The sequence below is a fragment of the Tympanuchus pallidicinctus genome, unplaced genomic scaffold (genome assembly GCF_026119805.1).
Source record: "Tympanuchus pallidicinctus isolate F22 unplaced genomic scaffold, pur_lepc_1.0 scaffold1, whole genome shotgun sequence".
Taxonomy (NCBI): domain Eukaryota; kingdom Metazoa; phylum Chordata; class Aves; order Galliformes; family Phasianidae; genus Tympanuchus; species Tympanuchus pallidicinctus.
In genome coordinates this window covers 63,866,877-63,888,060 of record NW_026294618.1, presented here as the reverse complement: position 1 = coordinate 63,888,060, position 21,184 = coordinate 63,866,877, and the positions used below count along the sequence as shown (strand labels likewise).

The following is a 21,184-nucleotide window of genomic DNA, read 5'->3' as shown; positions in this document are numbered from 1 at the left end:
CTAAATAGACTAAGACAAAAAAGAGTGAGTTTTTTTTTTAATTTCTTTTAATTATATATGCAATAGATATTTGAACTAGAATAGAAAAGGTGACATGCCTTGTTACTAGTCCAACGAATTGCTGCATTTCCACATTAACCACTTGCACACTGTTCTTTGAACTTCCTGTTACATCTGAATGAAGTTTTTGGTCCAGATTAGAAACTCAGTGAATGCTTTCACTGAAGTGAAGGTAAAGTCTTCATCAGACTGCTAGAACAGTGCTCTTGGCTCTTCTGCTAACTAGCTTGACAGTGTGCCATTGTGCCTGTTCACATGCTCTGAAGTTGTCTGTAATGATTTCAGTAGTTTCACTCTTCGTTGTTTTCCTGAAAAGATCGATTGAATCAAGGAAGAGAAGAATGTTGTTACATAATGGTAAAGTGAAGCAGAAATATTGCAAGAGTAGTTAATGTAACTTTGGCAAGACAGAAAGAGATCACTAGCTCAGGCAAAGTTGTTTAGAGTCAAAACTGCCATAGCCAGAATAGCTTACCTGGTCTAAAATAAATTCTTAAGCAACTTTCCTCACTGAGAACTTCCATATGTAAGTATTTTCCTTATGTGCAATTGTGTAAGGAATTTTTACTTCCAGACTTGTTCAGTTTTGGAAGTCTTCTTTCCAAGGCACTCTGCTACAGACATGAAACAACTCTTGTGACAAACAAATGCTCATTAAAATCAAGGGTTTTTTTCACTGAAGGAACATTTGTTTCATGGTCAGCTACTATCCTCCTTCCCTCATAAACAGAGCAATCCTTGCTTCTGAGAAGCTGCTAAAATGGAGATAGTTTAATAAGTAAGAAAAGAGAAAGGACAAAAAACAACTGAAAAAACAACCTGATCATTTGGAAGACTTTGTATTAAGTAGGAATGAAGAGCTGCAAGTAATATGTAGCATTTTTTTGCAACATAAAGAAACTGTGTCTGACGGTTTGTGTAATGACAGATTGATGAAACAAATTTAAATTCATAGAAGAAAATTCCTTCCATTAAAATATTTTTAATGATACTAGGTTTACAATTCTGTGCTTTGCAATGTGCTTTATGCTTGAAATAAGTAATGTGGTGCTCATTAATAAGTTGGGCTTTCGTGATGGAAAAGATGAAGTCATGCAAGATGTATTTCTCTCTTAACTGAACAGAAGCTGAATGGCTTTATAGCTCATAAAAATGTGTATTTAGCTTTATTTCTCCAGTAAATGTCTTTTTAAGGCAAGGTTACAAGCGTTCCGAAGACTTTCATAAAATAAAGCAGTCTTGCAAGGCATTAATATTTTTCAAATAAAATAGGTGGCAGATTCCATTGCACAATGACACTGATTTGATGAATGATCTTCCAAAATATTTGTTTTCAGTTCTGTTGGGACACTTAAATCACCCCTATCAGTCTGGAATCTTTTTCCTTCCCAGATTATGTGACTGGTTTGTCATGAGTAAAGCTGCCTTGTTGTAACTGATCAGACAAGTAACATCAGGCCATTATTCTCCTCTTTGATTTTCATTCGTAGCTATACATTTTAATTTTTTTTTCTTATTGATTCTGCTGGAGTGAGAAATAGTTGTTGAATCTGTTGTTTCAGAACGATCATACCCAACCAAAAGCTTCTCTTGTTAAAGCTTTCTGGATATTCCTTGTGAAGTGAATATTCATTTTAAATGACTTATTAATCATCTATCTCGGAAGTGCGAAGACATTCTGACATAAAGCTCTCCTGTACAGAATTGATAGTTTTTGACTTTGGTAAAAGGTAAAGGTGATACCAATATGTGATGTTGGATAAGAAAGGCAGATGACAGCTTTGTACGTGTGCAAATTCCACTTGGTCCAGTTTCTTGGTATAATGTTCCTCTGTAGTCACGGTTGCACAATGCCAACCAAGGAGACTCCTCCACTGGGTCTGCAACTTTATTTCTCTTTTCAACAAAGTTCAGCATTTCCTTTCCTTCTGTAAAGTGTTCCACCTTCAGATACTTAGTCCTCATTTAAGATCCTGCAGCTTTCGCTGGCAGGGTCTGGTTGTCCATTTGATGATACTCAACATTGCTGCTCGTTACAGCTTCCCTCTGTGCTGCACAGTCTTGGCTTCAATTATGCACGGTCCCTTTGTGACTGGATTGTAGTTGATTGTCATTAATGAAATGTAACTGTTAATAATTCCAAAAATACAGCATAACTTCTCTGGTATCTTTAAGTAAGCAATTGATAGTTGTTTTTTTTTTCCTGAAACAGCAACTTTTCTCTGAAAAGGTTTGTTTGTTTGTTTAGAATTGAAACTTTATTTCTTTTCCTAAAATCTCTTGCAAATCTTGGGATAAAGATCATCCCAGAACTATATTTCCTGTGATGTATTCTACTGTAATTGCTGGAATTCAGGAGACAAGGTACAATTTATCAGTTTCTCTTTGGTCTTCATCTTTATTCTGATTGTCTGTTTTGCAAAGTTAAATGGTTTAATGGTTAATGGTTTAATGCCATGCTTCTGTACTCTGGAGCTACATATATAACACATATATATGATATACATATATATATATATATATATATATACATATATGTATATTATATGTGTATATAATGATGCCTTAATCTTCCTCCCATTTGAACCATCTCCTCCAGTAAATGGCTCAAGACAGCAACTGGTTAAACGATACAGGTTCTTGTCTTGACTGTTCCTCTCCACATTCTGCTTCAGAAACACCCTTTTGCCATTGCAGTATCTGTAAGCCTAGCTAGCCTCTACCTTTGCAAGCAAAATATGCATGAGTGGTGCTCTTGACTAATTTGCTTATGACGCTCTGCAAGTCACTGCAATATTTTAGTAAGCCTGAAAACTCATAATGTGTTTTACTCTTTCTTCAAATGCCTCTCAATTGTTTGAAAGAACTCATTCTGTAACTTACAGCCGAGAGATTTTATCTCCATCTTTTTTAGGGTGTTTGCTCTTGTTAGTCCTTGTCTCTCACTCTGCTTTGGTTACTGTTGGTGATTTTTTTTTTTCTTAACTGGCCAGTTCTTAGCAAGTTGCTTCATGTTATTGGGCAACTTATTTGTTTGATAGTATTTTATCTGCCTTGCATAACCTATTAAATTGAAAATGTGCACATCATGATCTTCTCTCAGATTGCATCGGGATTCTGTTGTTGAATACTCTTCTAATGCAAGCATGTTTGTAGTCTCGTATATCAAGACTAGTATGGGCAAGAAAGATTTGAAAAAAACGTAAATAAATACTTTGAGTTTGATGGCAGAAATTCTGGTTTTGATCCAAACAAATTCCTGTTTTTTCAACATCTAGAAAAAATGCGTCTGCCTTTCTAAGCTACAAATTAAATGTATTGTCATGGTTTATTTTATTTTAATTGTTCATAGCATACATTTCAATACTGCAAGATAAGGAACATTATTTACATCACCTGAAGCATAGTGACTGAACATTTGCAGCTAGAACAGTGCATTCACTTTGATGTTCACCTAACCTTTGAACAGCAACAATGCTTCCATTCCCATGTCAGCCTTCCTTTCCCAATCACCCCCTCTCCCCAGGAGAACCTTTAAAGATACTATATTAAAAATTGTATGTCTTATTTGTCTTCTGACAAAAATACTGTTTTCATCTTTATATTGTTATGTATAGTTTATTCATAGAGGCCACTTGAATTGTAATTGCAAAAGATAATGTGGTAAGCCTAAGGTGTTTATGTCAGACTGAATAGAAGGCCACTGGACTTAGTTTTGAAGTCTGCTATATTTCTTTCTTCCTGCTGTTCTCTGCCTTATGTCAAATTTCTCTTGCTTATTTCTTTGCCTCCAGAGACTGCAAGGTTGCTATGTAGAGGAGAACTAGTTTTGTTTGCTTGTCATCAGTAAAAACTTCCCTCGTGCAGGAATCTATCTGTGACTTTTTCAGGGAGGCCCATGTCAGCAGCAGTTGGTAGGATCTGTTGGAAATCATAGACCCAGGAAGAAAAAGTGTTCTCTTACACATAGCCTGGTTTGAAATCACCTGTGGTGAAGAGATGTGCCACTGTCTGACTCAGTGCTTATTATAATAAGAGATGAAACATGTCCGTAGTGAGGAGGGCTGTCCTATGTTTTACAGGCTAAACAGGGACTAGGGATTTAAATATAAGCAAATTACTGAAATAATCAGTGTCATCTCTCATGACTACACCTGGAGGCTGTGTGTGTGATCATTTTGGTTTTGGTTATTCAGTTGCAACTGGTTTTGGCACTCAGTATACCTCATTTTTTCCTAGCAAATAAGAAAAGATATATCCTTCAGGATAGGGTAGAAGATGGTGATAAGTGATCAAATAGCAAACTGCTCTTGTCCTTTCTACATGAAATGGGCTTCAAATTCCTAGTATAGTTTCCAGCAGAGGAGAATGGTATTTTATTTTCTCCCCTATGCCCTCAACAAACCAGCTGTAACCTGCCTTTGCTTCGCAGATATTCTTATATGTGGAAGTCAGGAATAGTTTCCTATCATCTTATCAAGCTTTGTTTTGTCATTAAGAATGATGCAGGTTTATTACAACTATGTAAAAACGGGCTTTCTGCTACTTTGTACCTGCTGAAATAAATTATCAATTGACTCAGACTTACAGACATTCTTGAGCATGACTCTCAGAGGCATTTTAAGTAGGCATGAATAAAAGAAGAAATAAACAGCATAGTTTTTCCTTTTCTCTGCAGAGTTGACCCCTGAGGAGAAAGCCATGAGGATTGCCAAAGCTATGCGTAAGCAGTCATCAGAGGTAAAAGAGAAATGGGAGAACCTAAATGCCAGCGCCAGTATCTGGCAGAAGCAAGTAGACAAAGCGTTGGAAAAACTGAAAGACTTGCAGTGTGCAATGGATGACCTTGATGCTGACTTGAAGGAGGCTGAAAATGTGAGGAATGGCTGGAAACCTGTAGGAGACTTGCTTATAGATTCGTTACCAGATCACATTGAGAAAACTACAGTAAGTGTGGAATTCCTGGGGAGTACTTAGCCTGTTAGACTCCTCCATTCTACCATCGTGTGCATTGTTGTATACTCTATGTATTTAAACTCATGTACAATGTAAACTGCTCTTTAAAGACTAGATTTGAGGTTACAAAGAAAATCCAGTACTGTGCCACTTTCTGTCAAGCAAAAAGTGATCAGCAAGCAACAGAATTGTATGAAAAACAATATTAAATGAAAAATGTGTTCTAGGATTTTACACTTAGAAATACTGTCTAGCCCACAGTCAGGCCACGGTTATGTTTGGAGCTTTGCCCAAGCATTGGTGTACCAGCAAGCTGAGTCATTTACCCTGGCAGATGTGACAGGAGGCTCTCTTCCTTTTTTTTTCTAGCAGTGAGCTGTCAGATCTGTTTAGTGATCATGTATAGATTATTGTCTAAAGAGAAGCAAAGCAAAGTGTTGAAATGAATGAACTTTCTTTGCTGGAGTATTCTAGAGTTGTGTACAGTTGTTTAATGTAAGATGCTGTATTGGGCAAGATAGATATTCACAGCTGTGTAAAAAATGAAACATCTGCTAAGCGGCCTTCTGGCTGTCCAGGATCCAAACAACTCCTTCTTGCTAGTAGGTGCCTTCTTTTCCTGGCCTTGATAAGAGAGGTTTTCAAGGGAAGTTAATAACTGAATTGTCCAAAGAATCTTTCTTTCCGTTATTTTTGGCTTGTTTCATGATATTTAGTCAAGTCATTTATAAGATTGAACAAGTAACTACTCACAGCAAGAAAGAAATTTGATGCATCTTTTCAACTGTAACTAAAGCTTGCATCAATTTTATCCTAATGCTGTATTTAGCTCCATTTGATTCAATAAACCTTTTTTCATCTTTTTATCATGGTGATAGTTTTCCTCTACAGTTATAATCAGGTAAACCATTGTACTCCTTTTTTTTAGAAGGTACATTCCTTCATGCTTTGCTAATTCAGTAATCATTTTTAAATTCAATTTTTGTCAGCTGCTCCATACTGGAAAACTGTAGTTCCTGAATCTATTTTTTCTTAAGAGCTCTTGACAATGACTGTACTTCTAAAGCTCTTGTCATAGTCTATTTCTATTTGAAAAGAATGGTTCTAAAGCCATATGGCATTATTAATTACCTTATTGGAATCATAGTACTCTATTTCAGGGGCAGAATTTGAATGTGGGCATTTGGGTGAATTTCATGCAGTTTGTTTTTCATTTCTCTCTAAAGAAGTAAGTAATCAGTGTTGAAATGAATGAACTTTCTTTGCTGGAGTATTCTAGAGTTGTGTACAGTTGTTTAACGTAAGATGCTGTATTGGGCAAGTCAGCACCATGATCAGTTTATTGCAAATTTTTTTTCTTGTTGCTCAGATATTCATTGAGCATAAATGTTGGCCTCTTACTTTTTCAGGCTTTTAGAGAAGAAATTGCTCCCATCAACTTGAAAGTTAAAACAGTGAATGATTTATCCAGTCAGTTGTCTCCACTGGACCTTTATCCATCATTAAAGATGTCTCGTCAATTAGATGATCTCAATATGCGATGGAAACTTTTGCAGGTATTCTTCCGAATGTGTGCAATAGCAGTGGGGTGTTGTGGGGATGCTTATCACCTTTTTCTGTTCTTTTAAGACATGCATTATTACCCTTAATTTGTTATTGCTGTCTTCAAGATGTTAGTTGAGTGATACAAAAGCAACGAGGGGAGTTCCCTTTTCATCTGTGACTTGACCAACAATTTTTCCTTTCAGACTGTCTCAGTAGTTTACCCACTCAAGAGACTACATTAATCTCTGGAGGCTAGTGAGACCCATTATTACAGTTTTTACCATGTCATTGCAGCTTTTTTACTGTATAAATCATTGTTACTGAATGTGTGAATATTTATGTTGTGCTTCGAGCTCATAAAAAAGCTGCTTTGCTTGGCTTTGATGGTTAAGTTTTTTGCAGGAATTTTGCTTAAAATAATTTAAGTATTAGTAGAGCTATGACAAGACGTAGGCTATTCCACATTTAGCATTATAAAACAGAGGAGGATTCGTTGTGAGAGATTCATATTGTTTAGTTACAACTATCGGTGATTAAATAGTCTGAGAAATGTAAATCAGTGTGCACAATTACAATTCAAACTTGCGCAGTTTTGCACTGAATAGTTTAATGAAGTTTCTTATATTAGTTAAATATTGTTTAGCAATCTTTGTGCTTGCTGATCATAATTTTTTTGTGTGTTTGTAGTAAATAATTATCATTAGTCTTCTGCTATTTATTTCTTTGCCTGTCTCCTAAGAGTAATATGAAGTATCTGAAAGAACTGAGAAACGGATGTGGAGGGCATTACCCCTCTGTCTGAGAGCAGTAGAACAGAACTTCCTAAATCCAGGCACCGGCTGCTGAGCTTGTAGTTCTGAATCTTTCCTCTCCTGAGAGACAGGAATTCATACATGTTATGTATAAACTTCCCTTACCTAATATAATTTGACAATGGAAAAAATTTCTTTTTTTCTCCTTCAACCTGATTTAACTGAGCAACTAAACTGCTGCTGGATGTGCTCGTGCAGTTTCAGTTAGTAAACAGGGAGGGAGTCATCAGCCAGAAAGGTTCTGTGTTGGAAAGGCATTGTGAGATCAATACAGCCAAATGGAGTCCTGCTGACTGCAGAAGTTAGACAATAGAAGGGCTGGAGAGGAGGTCAGAAACTTCAGCCATCAGCTATAGCTACCATGAATATACTTTTGTTTAATATTGATCTGCAGTACTCGTTAAAAAAAGACTGCAGTCTTTGAAAGGCACTTTCATTAAGTAAATATAAAATTAAATAGGAATGTAGCCTTGAATACCTGGGTAGCAAGTAAGTGCTATTGTGTGACAGCATCTTAAACTTAACTAAAAATGGGTGCATGCCAGAGTTGTTATTGTCATGGCTCTCGTATTACAAAGTAAATTTTGTAAATACATGTTTATGTTCAGGTGTCTGTAGAGGATCGCCTTAAACAGCTGCAAGAGGCACACCATGATTTTGGACCTGCATCACAGCACTTCCTGTCCAGTAAGTTCTTTGAATTAATTGATATTTTTAATATATGACTGCACTGGAGACTTACTCAAGAACTGTCTGCCCTCCATGGTTCCCTCTGACCTGAGGCACAAGAATTTCCTCTTCCACCTTATTATCTACCACTCTGTTTATTTCCAGGGGTATTTCATCTTCACAGCTCTGCTGGCATACTCACTGGTGTACTTTCTTTGGGCATTACTGCAGTATCTTGCTGAGATATGACTCCATCTTTGTTTGCTTTTTTCTCTGCCTGTGTTTGCTACAAGGTCTGACCTGTGCTGCTACAGATTCTTTGCATTCCTAACCATATCTGGTCATCCTCAGCTTTGGTTCCATGCTTGTTGGGATGACACAAAGGAAGTGCTGCTTGGATTTTGTGCTATTAGGTGCTTCATGTCATAAATTCCTAGGAGTACAAAATAGAGGGGTGCAGAATGCAAACATGAATCACTTCTTGAGACAGATATCTGTAGATCTTCTATTTTAAAAAAAAAGTAATAATCAGAGATGTAAGCCTAGAATCTCCCAATGTTGCTAGAAGAAAGCAAAAACAGATGCTTTGTTCCCACAGTCTCTGGTCTGATATATTTATTATAGGTAGGCACGTTGTGATGTCAAGATCTTCAATAATTTTCTGACCTTCTAGCCTATCTACCATCATCAGAGTTAATGGTACAAATGCTAACCCAGGTAATCCTGGTTTTTAACTGGGAACTTGTATAATAAAATAAAACTGTTGCAAGAGTTGCAAGAAATTAACATAACAGTGAGCAGCTCTGTTCCAGAAGTTTTCAAGTGCATGACTATATATTTAAATAGTTCATATAATATAAAACATGAAATAAATCTTGATTTCATCTTGAGGTATATGACAACAGTGTTCTAATTTTAAATTGACAACTAGCTTCTCAATAAAGAACATGGTAAACAATATTTTAGTGTTTAAAAAATATTGCAGTTGTTAGACAAAATTAAGATTCTTTGAGTCACTCTTTTCTTTTTAAAAATGCAAGAACAAAACAATTTTTTTTGTTTATTTTTGTCTGGGTTTTTTTTTTTGTTTTTTTTTTTGGGTTTGTTTGTTTGTTTGCGCTATGTAAACCTCATTAGAAAATGTAGCCTGATGTGTAGCCATGTTGGGTTTTGTAGAGCTCCCACTCTCAGTCCTGTAACCTTGACCTGGACAGTACACCAACATCATGATTTGCTAAAGAGAATCTAAATAAAAAGGTATCAGATTTGCCAGTTTGGATTAGTTACTCTAGTTGGTGTAATTAAACCAATTAGGAAGCAACACAGAGAAGATGTGTTTTTCCCTGCTCTAAATGGTTTCTTCAGTCCTGTGAAGCTGTTAGTGGTGTTCAGCTCTGCTCATCTGGATCAGTGAAAAAGTGTAGTTGCCTGATCTAAAGAGAAAGGAAAAAAAAATAAAGCAATGAAAGAGTCTACAAGACAAACAAGGAAGCCTGCCATGCAAGGTTGCTTGTTTTGTTTGCTTTGGCTTGGATCATTTCCCTCATGTGGCTTCTAGCATGCTATAACAAATAATCAAATCACATTCACAAGACTATGAGCAGTAAACTGCAGTGGGAGCTGGGGGCAAGAGAGTCTTGAAATTTCATAAACTGCCTTTGTTGCTGGATTAAGCTTTTGTAATATGATGTCCAAGGAGACTGTGCAGCACCTTATCACGATGCCTCAGCCTTACTTAGGACATCTTCTCTGGGCTTAAGGGGACATGGTATTTACAATACATACAAAAGTCAAGAAGGGAAAATTTTTAAAATGCATGTTGTCAGATACTGCAAAAAGCTACAGACAAGTACCACTGCCTGCAAAACCAAACAGTATGCAGTTATCCATTTAAATTATTTGTTAAATCAAGCAAAGCAATCTCACAACCTCTTTTCTGCAAAGAACAGGAAAGTCTTAACATTCTATTTCAAGAGCTTGAACAGTTAACAGAACTTAATACTTACAACTTTATATAAAATCTGTTAAATGAAAGTCAGAGATAGTAACTTTAAAAGGAAAGCAATAAAAAAATCATTAAATCCAGAAAAATGAAGGGTTTATCCTGACAGTTTGAAGTAGTGCATGTTCTAAATCAAATTCTTCAAACCTTCTTAGCAACCATAAATGACTTCCATCTATGAGAAGTAAGGTTGCAGTTAGAATAATATATCCTCAAACTTCTAAAGCTAAGATAATGATGCAATGCATGTGTCTCATGCAAACTTTTTTCCTATAAAGTTGCATTTTTGAATGAGAAGGCAGGTTTTTATCTGTTCTGACCTGAGTAGCGGCTATTTTAAATTTACATAGCTTTCCCTCACATGATTTTCAACTGATTGGCTCCCAATTGCCATTTAATCAGTAGTTTGTGCTAGCAAAACACCTGTATTTACCTGTTCATCAGATTCCATCACCTTCATCCTGCAATTCCACTACTTGTGGATAGTCACATTTCTCTACATACTTTAACCACTACCGATTAGTACTGCTGCAGAATTTCTTGGAAGACCAAGTTTGTGAAATGACCTGAAGTAGGAAACTGATATAAAGCAATATTAGGAGGTCACTACAATTTATACTCTTATCAGTGCTATGTAGAATTTAATTATTCCTCTTTTCAGTTTTTGACATGGCAAGTAAGCTCCTTGCAAGTTAACTAATGATCCATACATATTATGTGTCCTTAATATAGATGTAGGTAAGGAATTCTCATAACCTGTTATCCTTAGCAAAAAAACTAAGAAACCCAAACATTGTGCTGTTGTCTCAGTCCTTTGAAAGCTGACTTATTTTTTCTACAATTTCACTTATGTTCTAAGATCACTCCCCTCTGTTTCGTTTTGCGTACTCTTTCTTAGAAGAATGTGCAAACGTACACAGAGCACTGGCTCTGTGTTTCCTAACAAATGGTCTGGGCTTACCAGCATCCTGCTCAAAGCATCTGAGTGATGTTCAGACTTTAATTAGTATCTGCAGCCCAGCGAGTGCCAGAATCAATAACTGTTTTGTTCACTTTTCATCGAGAAACTGATTTTAGAACAAAATGGAAATTTCATTTTGCAGAAGTCTGTACAAGCAGGAAAAACTGGCAGTGCTTTTAAAAGAGTTGTTCCCAAATATACTATGACTTGGTCCATTATAATAAGCAGTTAAATTTATTAGGTTGTTTAGTCCATATCTGTGTCAGTGCAGAATGTCTATAGTCAGTCATAGCACGTATATCAAATCTTTGCTACCTGTGGCCAGATTTTCATTCTGGTTGGCTGATATAATTAGTGTAGTAATACCTGACCTGTCATAGGTGCCAGATGGCAGCATTAAAAAATGGAACTGTAAAGCCAATGGCTTCTGTCACCTACCTGATTGGTTTGTTTGTTTGTTTGTTGTTTTCAGCATTATATATTGTTGTGGTTTAACGCAGCAGGTGGCTCAGCACCACACAGTTGTTTGCTCCCCTTCTCACTGGGATGGGGAGAGAATCAGGGAAGAAAAAACAAAGTAGAACTAGTGGGATAAAGCTAAGTTTTATGAAGGTAGAGTAAAAGGAAGATGGCTTAAAAAAGATAACATTTATAACAAATATATAAATTTATATGAATGTATAGAACAAGTGACGAGCAAGCAATTTCTCACCATCTGCTGACCAATGTTCTGCTAACCCCTGAGCAGCAGGAAGAAAACTGATTAAGTGTTTATCTATAAATATCTAAATGGAGGAGAGAGGCAAATGGGGAGGCCAGGCTCTTCTCACTGGCATGTAGCGATTGGACAAGGAGTAGTGGCCTTAAATTTGTATAGGAAGTTCCATACTAATGTGAGGTAGAACTTATTTACAGTAAGGGTAACAGAGCATTGGAACAGGTTGCCCAGATTGGTTGTGGAATCTCCTTTTATGGAGATATTCAAGACCTGGTTGAATGCCTACCTGTGCAACCTATTACAAAGAACCTGCTTTAACAGAGGGATTAGACTCATTATCTCTTGAGGTCCCTTCTAATCTGGGCGATTCTGTGATTCTGTGAACTCCTACCCTTTTCAAAACTTTTCTTTCATGTGATGTCATATGGTATGGAGTATCCCTAGGCCAGTTTAAGTCAGCTGTCCGGATTCGCAGGGGCTGAGCAAACTGAAACGGCCTTGGCTGTGTAAAGCACTGCTCAGCAACAGCTAGAAGCATTAGTGTGTTATCAACATAGTTTTTCTCCTAAAACCAAAGCATAGTGTCATACCAGATGCTATGAAAAAAACTGAGTCTATTCCTGATGAAACTAAGGCATGTATTTACATGTAATTGCATACTACATATAATACATATTGTTTTGTATTTATATATTTCTTATGAAATAATATATAAATATATACACATATGCTCATATGTTGTATTACATATTGTAGTATGTGCTAATATTGTGTATATTAATATATAATATAATTGAATATTGATGGGATGGTTCAGCTTCTACTGCAATACTACCAACATCTGCCTCTGATGTTCTGGGCCAACATAATAATTACTTTATTTATTTACTTAAAAATGAAGACATTACTTTCTGAGTAGCCCACGTATATTATTTATTTTATAAATATTATATGTTAATATTTTTTATATTTATATGTGTATACATATATAGATATATATGTAATTATACATTTAGTAATAACTGTGTTTTCCTTCCCCAAGTAATTACCCCTTACTGCAAACATTATTTTCATCTTTAGATAGTAATAGACATTTCCTCTGATTTTTCCAATGAAATAACACTTCTGCTCAGCTCAAGTCATTTCCTAAATATTCTTCTCAGTTAATCTGTCTTTCAGTGTATTAACCTAATGTTTCTTAACCTATAAGCCATGAAACATTGCATGGTCCAGAAAGAGATCACAGCCATTAAATTCTTCAGGGAACAGCTGGCTGGGAAGAGGGTTAGACCTGTCCCTCTCTGCCAACTTATAGGGGCTTATGCTGCTTGTTAAAGGTTGTGAGATGGAAGAGTTGCTATCAAATGGATTATTCAAAAAGGGATGAACTCAGAAGTAATCTCTGCAGCAAATTAAATCAATCAAGAGCTTTAATTACTTGAGGTCCAAAGTGGGTCAGAGCTGCATCTCGTTTTAGCAGGTTTTTAAACAGAGGTTTTAGTGCCTTGGAGTAAGCACTCTGTTTTAAAAGTACTTGTGTGTTTTTGGGTATGCATTCATCCTATTGCAACAATCAGCTGTTCCCACATATCTTTTCAGTCTTCACTTCTAACATCACATTCAGTGAAATGAGTTTCTTCTATGGTAAAACCCTAATTAAACAGACACTTGTCTGGTAGTTTCTAGCAGGCCTGAGGTTCTTCAATATATATAGCCACTTTTAAGGTATTAAGGTTTTTAGCTGCAGTCTTATTTACCTGAACACTTTTTCCTATTTTATCTTTAGATAAGCAGAACTGTAGTTTCATGTATGATTTGATGCCTTTTGCAGTGTGGTGCAACAGAAGGCTTGGTGTTATCACGGTATCTCTTGACTTACCAGACTTGCATAAATTCTGCTGTTCATAAAGAAGTGCAAAGACAGGTTTTTAAGCCTTTGTTGTCTGTACAGCATTCATCAATATTAATCTGTGTTGCAAATAGGAACTAAGGGTTGTTATAATTAGGAAAAAAGTTGATATTTCTCCTTTTTGTTCTGTTGTTGGGTATTAATTGTAGTAGTGGAGGCATTTATTTTCATAACTGAAGCTGATGAAAGTTCTATGGAGATGGGAAAACTACTGCCTCCATTTTCTCTGGATGGATTGCTTGCTTGTTCAGAATTTATTATCCTTCTTTGAAGTAGAATCACCACATTTGCTTTATTTCCAGGTTGGCATCCAATAGATGCCTAAAATCATCTTGATAGATTAGAGTAGTTCACTCCAGCTGATTTTCTAATTACTGGAAGTTATTTGGGATATTATAGTTGTTCCCATTTAATTTATTGTATCTGTTTCAATTGTAAAATAAATAAATATAGTTGGATTTTTTGACAGGTGTTTCTAATAATCACCTTCTGTTTTTCCTCAGCCTCAGTGCAGTTTCCATGGCAGAGATCTGTTTCACATAACAAAGTGCCCTATTATATCAAGTAAGTTTGCCTTGTTTCTCTATAAGCTTTCCTTAAGCAAAAGAAAGTGATTCGACACCATGACCTGCTAGAAAAAAATAGGTGGTAAGTAGTAACTAGAAATGTTACTAAAAGTCTCTCTCTGTTACGCTGTATGTTTTCATATTTTTTGTTTAGCATGCTATATCATTTCAAAATACGTCAAAACAAAATCAGTGACAAACCTTAACCAAAATCTCTTCTCAAACACGAGAAAGAGCAGGGACACTCCACTGCAATATGGTACTGATATTCAAACTAAGGACATCTTTATGTATGTGACTCATTTAGAGTATAAACTATAGTGGCTAAATGCATAATGTGTTAGCAGAACCGTGGTGGCTAATTTTAATACAGCACATTCTTAATCTTGTACAAAATTCCTGCAGAAAGACATATTTTGGTCATCCTCCTGTCATTTTGCTTAACATTTAGGAAGTATTTATGGAGCATAATGCTAGAGTAAATAGAAAATTAATGTAAATATAAAATTGTAGAAATGTCTTAGCTACCAAAGAGAATCATTATTTGTTCTGAAAACAGTAACAAATAATTAGTTTTGGAGTAACAGTGATATTGATGTGTTTTACTGAAAGCAGTAGAGATAAACTTCGGATTTTTTCATTCCACAGGCAATTATTTATGAACTGCTTGTCTGTACTTTAAAGGTCAAAGATTGCAGCTTTGAGAGAAAGATAGCACTTTGCTAGAGAGGTAAATGAAAAATTAAGAAGATACAGTGAACAGTAAGCGAGACCCAGAGTTGCAGTTTTTAGGTTGGTTGGTGTCTATGTTAAAATGTTATTGGTTTGAAATTTAAGTCTGCAGGATAACAGTGAATTGGTTTGGCACATAATTCATCTTAAAAAGACCATCAGAGAGGACTTTATACTGTTGCATATTTTTTCTGTCATATATCTGAAGAGCCACGTTTTGCACTTCAAATAATTTATGAGTTCTTGAGAGCTCTGAAAAGGATGCAGTGGTAAATCTTTTTGTTTATCTATGCCAATCAAACCTGTTTTCATCACTTTTGAGGTATGACAGTTGTTTTTAAACTGCGATCTGAAGATGTTTGTTATGTTTGTTTGTTTGTTTTAAAGAATATGTGGTAGGTAACTGGAGAAAGGAAAAGCTTGCTCTAAAGATCCTTGAATGCTCTATAAATGGGTTGCAAGTTGGCAAATTCTGCAGTTGGTGGCAAAAGGCTAGAGGAGAGAGGATTCTCCCACAGCCCCCACTGGAGAAGGTTGGATGAAGATGCTTTCCAATTTAGGGCAGCAATGCAGTGGAAGTGATCGCACTTCCTACACACTTACTACAGCAAAACACAGAAAACTTTGAATTGTCTGACTATACAAAACAAGAGGAGTGCCCTTAAGCAATCTTAATTTGTGAAGGAAGACAGCTGGGGCTGAAAAACAAATCCCAGCTTTTCTCAGAATTTATTTATTTTTAAATGATGTTGCACAAGACATTTGACAAAGGGAAAATGTAGGATGAGATCTCTGATGGCCAGGGTCTTCACAGAAACAGAGACAACTGGTTTATTTCGAGGATGGTATTAATGAAATCGAAAGAATTAACTACTGCATCTTGAAGATAACTTTTCCAGCAGCCCATCCCTGATTTCAGCATCTTAGGTGCTGCTGAAGTAATATCTTGATAACGCAGTTTAAGACAGCAGTGGTGGTTATTTTTTTCTGATGAAACAAACTGAAAAAAAATGCAAGGATTAACTTTTTACTTAAAAAAAAAAAAAAAAAAAGACTTAATTTTCGTATCTTTTTTATTGATTTGTACTGATGTCTTGGAAACAGAAGGAAAATTCAGTAGGCATCTCAGTAATTTATATTGTTTGATATCAGTCATATTTAGTTTTTTAGTAAAAGTTTCATGTTCAAGGAGATTCTTAAATGTACCGGTTCCTCATTTTAAGAACAAGAAAGGAAAACAGCAGGACAAGGAGAATAAAAGTGTGATTCAATGACAGCTGTTAGAAAACTGATAATTTTTAGATTTATTTTGAAAGTGATAAAAATTCTAATTGAAATCAGATTTGTTTGTTTGTTTTTATAATTCTGGATAGGACCATGCATTCTTCCTAATCAACCATAAATTCACACCTTTATTTCATTTTTGCTACTTTTTTTTTGAGTGTCCTTGAAAGAGAAATGATAAATATTTAGGAAGTGACACAATGGCACGTGATGATGTAGTGGTACCTCTGTTAAGATGAATATTTTAAACAAATACTACACTCTTTTCAGTTTTCTTGAATATAGAGAAAGAATTTAAAAGAAAAATAGAGAACTGCAGTTAAGGAGGCAGGAGGGAGTTCTTCAAGTAGCGTGAAGCTGTAAGGAGAACATCAAAAGGAAGCAAGATGTCTGTATTTTCATATGAGAAACTTTTGTTCTCTTGTTTCCTGATCCTGATGGTAAATTGTATTTACATGCACAAAGAGAAGCCTCCTGCAGAAAAGGACCTTAGTGCATAGCATTGGAGAGAATTTATTAGTCCGCTGCATGCCTGCGTCTTCTGTGTTTGTATTTAATCACATGGACATGAAAGATAGAAATGACAGTATACAAAGACCTTTATTCCACAAGTTCAGACAGAAGTAGTTGGGGTTTGGAGCATTTTGGAAATGCTCTGCCTGGATGGATTCGTAATTCATTGAGATTGGGTTTATTAAGGTGTGTATGCCCTGTGTTACAGCAAGTATTCAGTTAACTGAACTTACTCACTTGAATTGTTTTATTTTGCAAATCGCATTTGCCAATTGGCTTTGCTTCTGCTGAGGTGATTTTATTTAGTCTGTTTGCCTCCTTGTTTGATTTTTTTTTTTCTTAATGGCAGTTGGTAGTGGTTTTTGTATTTCTGTAGTGTGAGTCTTCTCTGTAGCAGCAGAATTCAATCAATGAAAACAAATCAATAAAATCTAGAGTATGTTGAGACAAAGCTTAATCTTTCATACTTTGTAAGAGAATCTGACTAATAAGTATGGAAAAGAATGCAGCACAGCATGCATGGTACTTACTAATCCACTCTTGCTAATGAAACTCGAGTTTGGACAAATGGTTTGGCAAACATGCTAGTGAATGCATCTTTCAAAAGATGGTTTGCAAGGATTTCAGATTTTATAAGGAGTATTTTCTACTATTTTTCATTTATAGCTAGTTGAATTGCATAAATAGGAAATTCTTGGGCTGTAACAGAAAATTGCAAAAAACAACTGTATATAACGTGGCCCTTCAATAAAAATACTCTGAAGAGAAGCAGAAGAATAAAGGGGACACTATGTATGATCTTCAGAAATATTTGAGGAGTACATGAGTCATTGAAAGGAATGTACAGAAAACATAATTAAGCTGGCAGTTCTCACCGCTGTTCATTTAACTGTAATTTAAATGTGCTTTGGTTGTATTCCTTTCAAGGCTGTGATTTATTGGATATTTGTACTGTGCTGAAGAAACAAAAGGAAAATGCAGAAAAGGTCACAGTGAGTTTAATCTCATGCAGAGCATTTAATGGGGAGACCAATTTCTTGGTGTAATCATTAAATTGATCAATATCAAACTCTATAGTCGTTCTGGTTACTTCTGTCACCCTGCAAAGGGGCTGGCATCATTGTCTTAAAAATTCCATTTTATCACCTCTTATATCATGTTCGATTTTATGTGGGAAAGGGATAAAATGCTTTCTGCATCTAGATTTTTTTTTCAAGACTGTTCAAGAAATCTGTCTGAATAGTTGTTTTATGCCTGTATAAGAAAGAGGAGAATTAGTGGAACAGAGAAATTTAGAGTTTTTTCTTGCTCTAGTTGTAACCATAATTCCATTCTTAGATGTATTTAGAAAAATCTTCTTTAGAAAGGAGAATAAAATACAATTTGCAGAAAGCAATCATACAAATTTCAGTTTTTGAGTTTCTTCAATTACTAGTTACCATACTGGTCTTCATTTTCTATTAGAGAAATGCAGTAGTACGTGTTCTCTGGAGGGATTTCAGAATATCTGCATATAAATTGCTCCACCAACCTCTAAAATACATTACCCTTACAATGCCTTATGCCAACTCTTATTCACCATAAAACAGTATTTTGCAATGGACTTTAAAAAAAAAAAAAAAAAAAAAAAAAAAAATCAAGCTATGTGCTGCCTGGCTAAAGCACCATGATGTTTATAAAGCAGAAGCATGGAGAGTATTCCTTTTGAAATTTGGCAAGGACAGCAAAGTCAGAGTTCTGTGTTCTGCAGGTCCATTAGTAATCAGTAAAGATCTCAGTTAAGGTTTTGGGCAAATGGCTGCAAGAACAGAAAGCTTCTTAACAGGGATTCCAGAGTAGTGTTTCAGTGGCTACCCTCAAGTTGTTTGCCAGTGACGATCAACAAATGTGTATACTTTGTTCATAGTAAGTAATTGTACAAAAGGTTGCTTTTTCTATAGTTTTCTATATTGCAGAGAAAAAGCTAAAAAAGAGTGAATTTATTTATTTTTTCTTGTAAGTCAATGAAACACATGGAGATTGGCAACTTGCTCCGTTTGTTTCGATAGGACTCTTATTCCTAGAGATTGTAAGTTAAGTGCTAATTGTCTGTCAGCTCATTATTTGCAATCATCGTGTGCTTTCAACAGGAATTGTATTTTCTGATTTATAATTAGAAAGCAAACATAATGGGTAAGAAGCGGCTTGTAAGGGCAAATGTTTGTCATTTAAGCTTTAGAGAACTTCATTAATATGTAGGGATTTTTTTAAACTGGAATATTATAACTATAATATTTGGTTTAGTTATTTAAATTTACACAAATACATGTAGACTTCTAAAATTACAGTCTTTTGCCTTGTAATCTATTCATGAATGCATTTTTTGTGGCATTCCTTATATCGTGACACTGGTTTTCTGTGGAAGAGACCTGAAACACTCTTATTCTGAATAACTCAGTCATCTGATACTAACCAAAAAATAATACTGGATGAATTCTCTTGTGGCCTAGTGAAATGCTTGAAATTCTTCCCTGATTCATCTTGCCATACATTACTTTGTTTGAATGGCAAGGATACATCAGTGATCACCTACACCAAGGAATTTACTTTTGGAGAAGCAGATGCTATGTAAAATGAGCATATGAACATTTACATGCCATGTTTAGAACATGAAGAAATAGTATTTACATCGTGAAATTTTAGGTTATCTAAATAAAACTAGACCTTTTATTTTGAATTTATTTGTATGTGTTAATTGGAATATTCTTGACAATATACTAAGCAGTTTTGTAAATGGTTCTAAAAAGCTACTGAACTGAAATGGTGTTCTGCTGGTAATACGATTACATCTTCTTGTATGCAAAAGAGTTAGCCCTTCAGTCTGAAATTGCTTAGGATGTTATAACTCGAAGATAAACTTACTGTGGACGTAAATCCAATTACAGCTTGTAACTGCAATTTGAGTAGCATCAGACTTTAAACCTTGAGACCTGTAGTAAACCTGTTTGTTAACACTGATCGATGAAACTGGGAACAGAACCTCCACAGTAGTTGCTACAGAGAAGAAAGACTGTGTAGATTTGTCTCCCTTGCTAAGTGCCTATTTGATTTTTTTTCAGTTTAGTGAAGTGACTGAAAATGGCAAACTTCTCTCAAGTTTTGAGTTTTAACAAGTTTGCATGCAAAATTCTTCTTTTTCCCCCATCCTGCTTCTGCATAATTCCAAATTTAGATCTTGATTAGCTTCTCTTAGTTTTCCATCATTGAAGGTTACAGATTATTTTCTGTAGAAAAATAGCATTTCTTCATAGTCTTTGATAGTTAGATGCCAGCAGGGCTGAATTTTTCAGAAGACATCTTGACCTCTGTCATTCAATTCTCAGTAATTGTCTTCTGGACAAATGAGAAATTATAAACTCCAGAGAAATCAAGTTTCAGCTCTCTTCATGATGTTGTAAAATAATTTTGCCTCAGATCTTCAGAAAGTGACTGGAATATTTTTCTTTTCAAAAACAGTGCAAGTTGCTTGTCTAACTTTCACTATTTCTGGACCTTTGTTGTAAGGATGATACTTTCCCAGTATGCACGTCAAATGCCTATAAAAAAGATGTGTAATCCTTTTATTATGAATTTTATTGTTCTTGTATTTTTTATATATGCTATGTTTACTTAACAAGGAATCAGAGGAGCAAAGGAACTCTACTTTTATTCTCTGGATGATACCTGACAGCGTAACAAAAGCAGTGCGTGTTTTGAATAGATTGCTATGGCATGAGCTTGCATAAAAAGGAGCCACAAAGATCTCCATCAGTTTAATCAAGTCTGTCTTACCTCTTATAGACTATTCAGTATTGTTAAGCTTTAAGCAAAATTTTCAGTGCTTGATCTTCTTGTGTTAGTAACAGGAAAGCTACTAGATCTACAACAGAGAAAGATCTTATTTCAAAGAGCTGCTCTACAAACCAAATCACCAGAAAGCACTGTGGCTTGCATGTCTCTTGTTTGGAGTGTTTAATAAAATGACTTCTTTGTCTGAGATTTTTATTTGTAGCATAGAAAGATTACCTGCACATATAAAAATCCTTGCATATTATGAAATTGTTATCAAATAAAATTTTTATGTTAGGGAATGTCACAGTACAAACTGATTCCAACCTTCCCCCAAGATTTTGGTTTGTTTGGTTTTTTTTAGCTCCTTTTTTAATTTATAGCCTTTTTTTTTTTGTTTTTCCCTATTCTTCTTAGTCTTTCTTTGGTGTCTCAAGAATGAAGCCTAATTTGTGGAGTATGTTTAGTGGATGGAAAGACCCTAGAGCCTTGAGCAGTGGGGTTGCTGACTCCTTTGATGTGAACAGGCTGTTCGGTTTGATTCACTCAGTATCAGCCCATTCCTTTCTCTTTTGGATCCATGTATGAGATTGCCAGGTTGCTCTGGATGACTTCTTTCTGGATGACTTCTTTTTATGTTTTCGAATAAA

General features: G+C 35.4%; 1 protein-coding gene across 8 annotated transcripts in view; it reads left to right on the top strand.

The window, feature by feature from the left end:
• Positions 1-21,184, top strand: part of UTRN (utrophin) — a 344,979-nt gene that overhangs the window by 263,928 nt on the left and 59,867 nt on the right. For all 8 annotated transcript variants that reach the window (XM_052698789.1, XM_052698799.1, XM_052698781.1 and 5 more), the window contains 4 exons: positions 4,739-5,007; positions 6,426-6,572; positions 7,982-8,060; positions 14,136-14,196. In XM_052698789.1, coding sequence (XP_052554749.1) covers positions 4,739-5,007; positions 6,426-6,572; positions 7,982-8,060; positions 14,136-14,196 — 556 coding nt within the window. The remainder of the gene's footprint in view (positions 1-4,738; positions 5,008-6,425; positions 6,573-7,981; positions 8,061-14,135; positions 14,197-21,184) is intronic.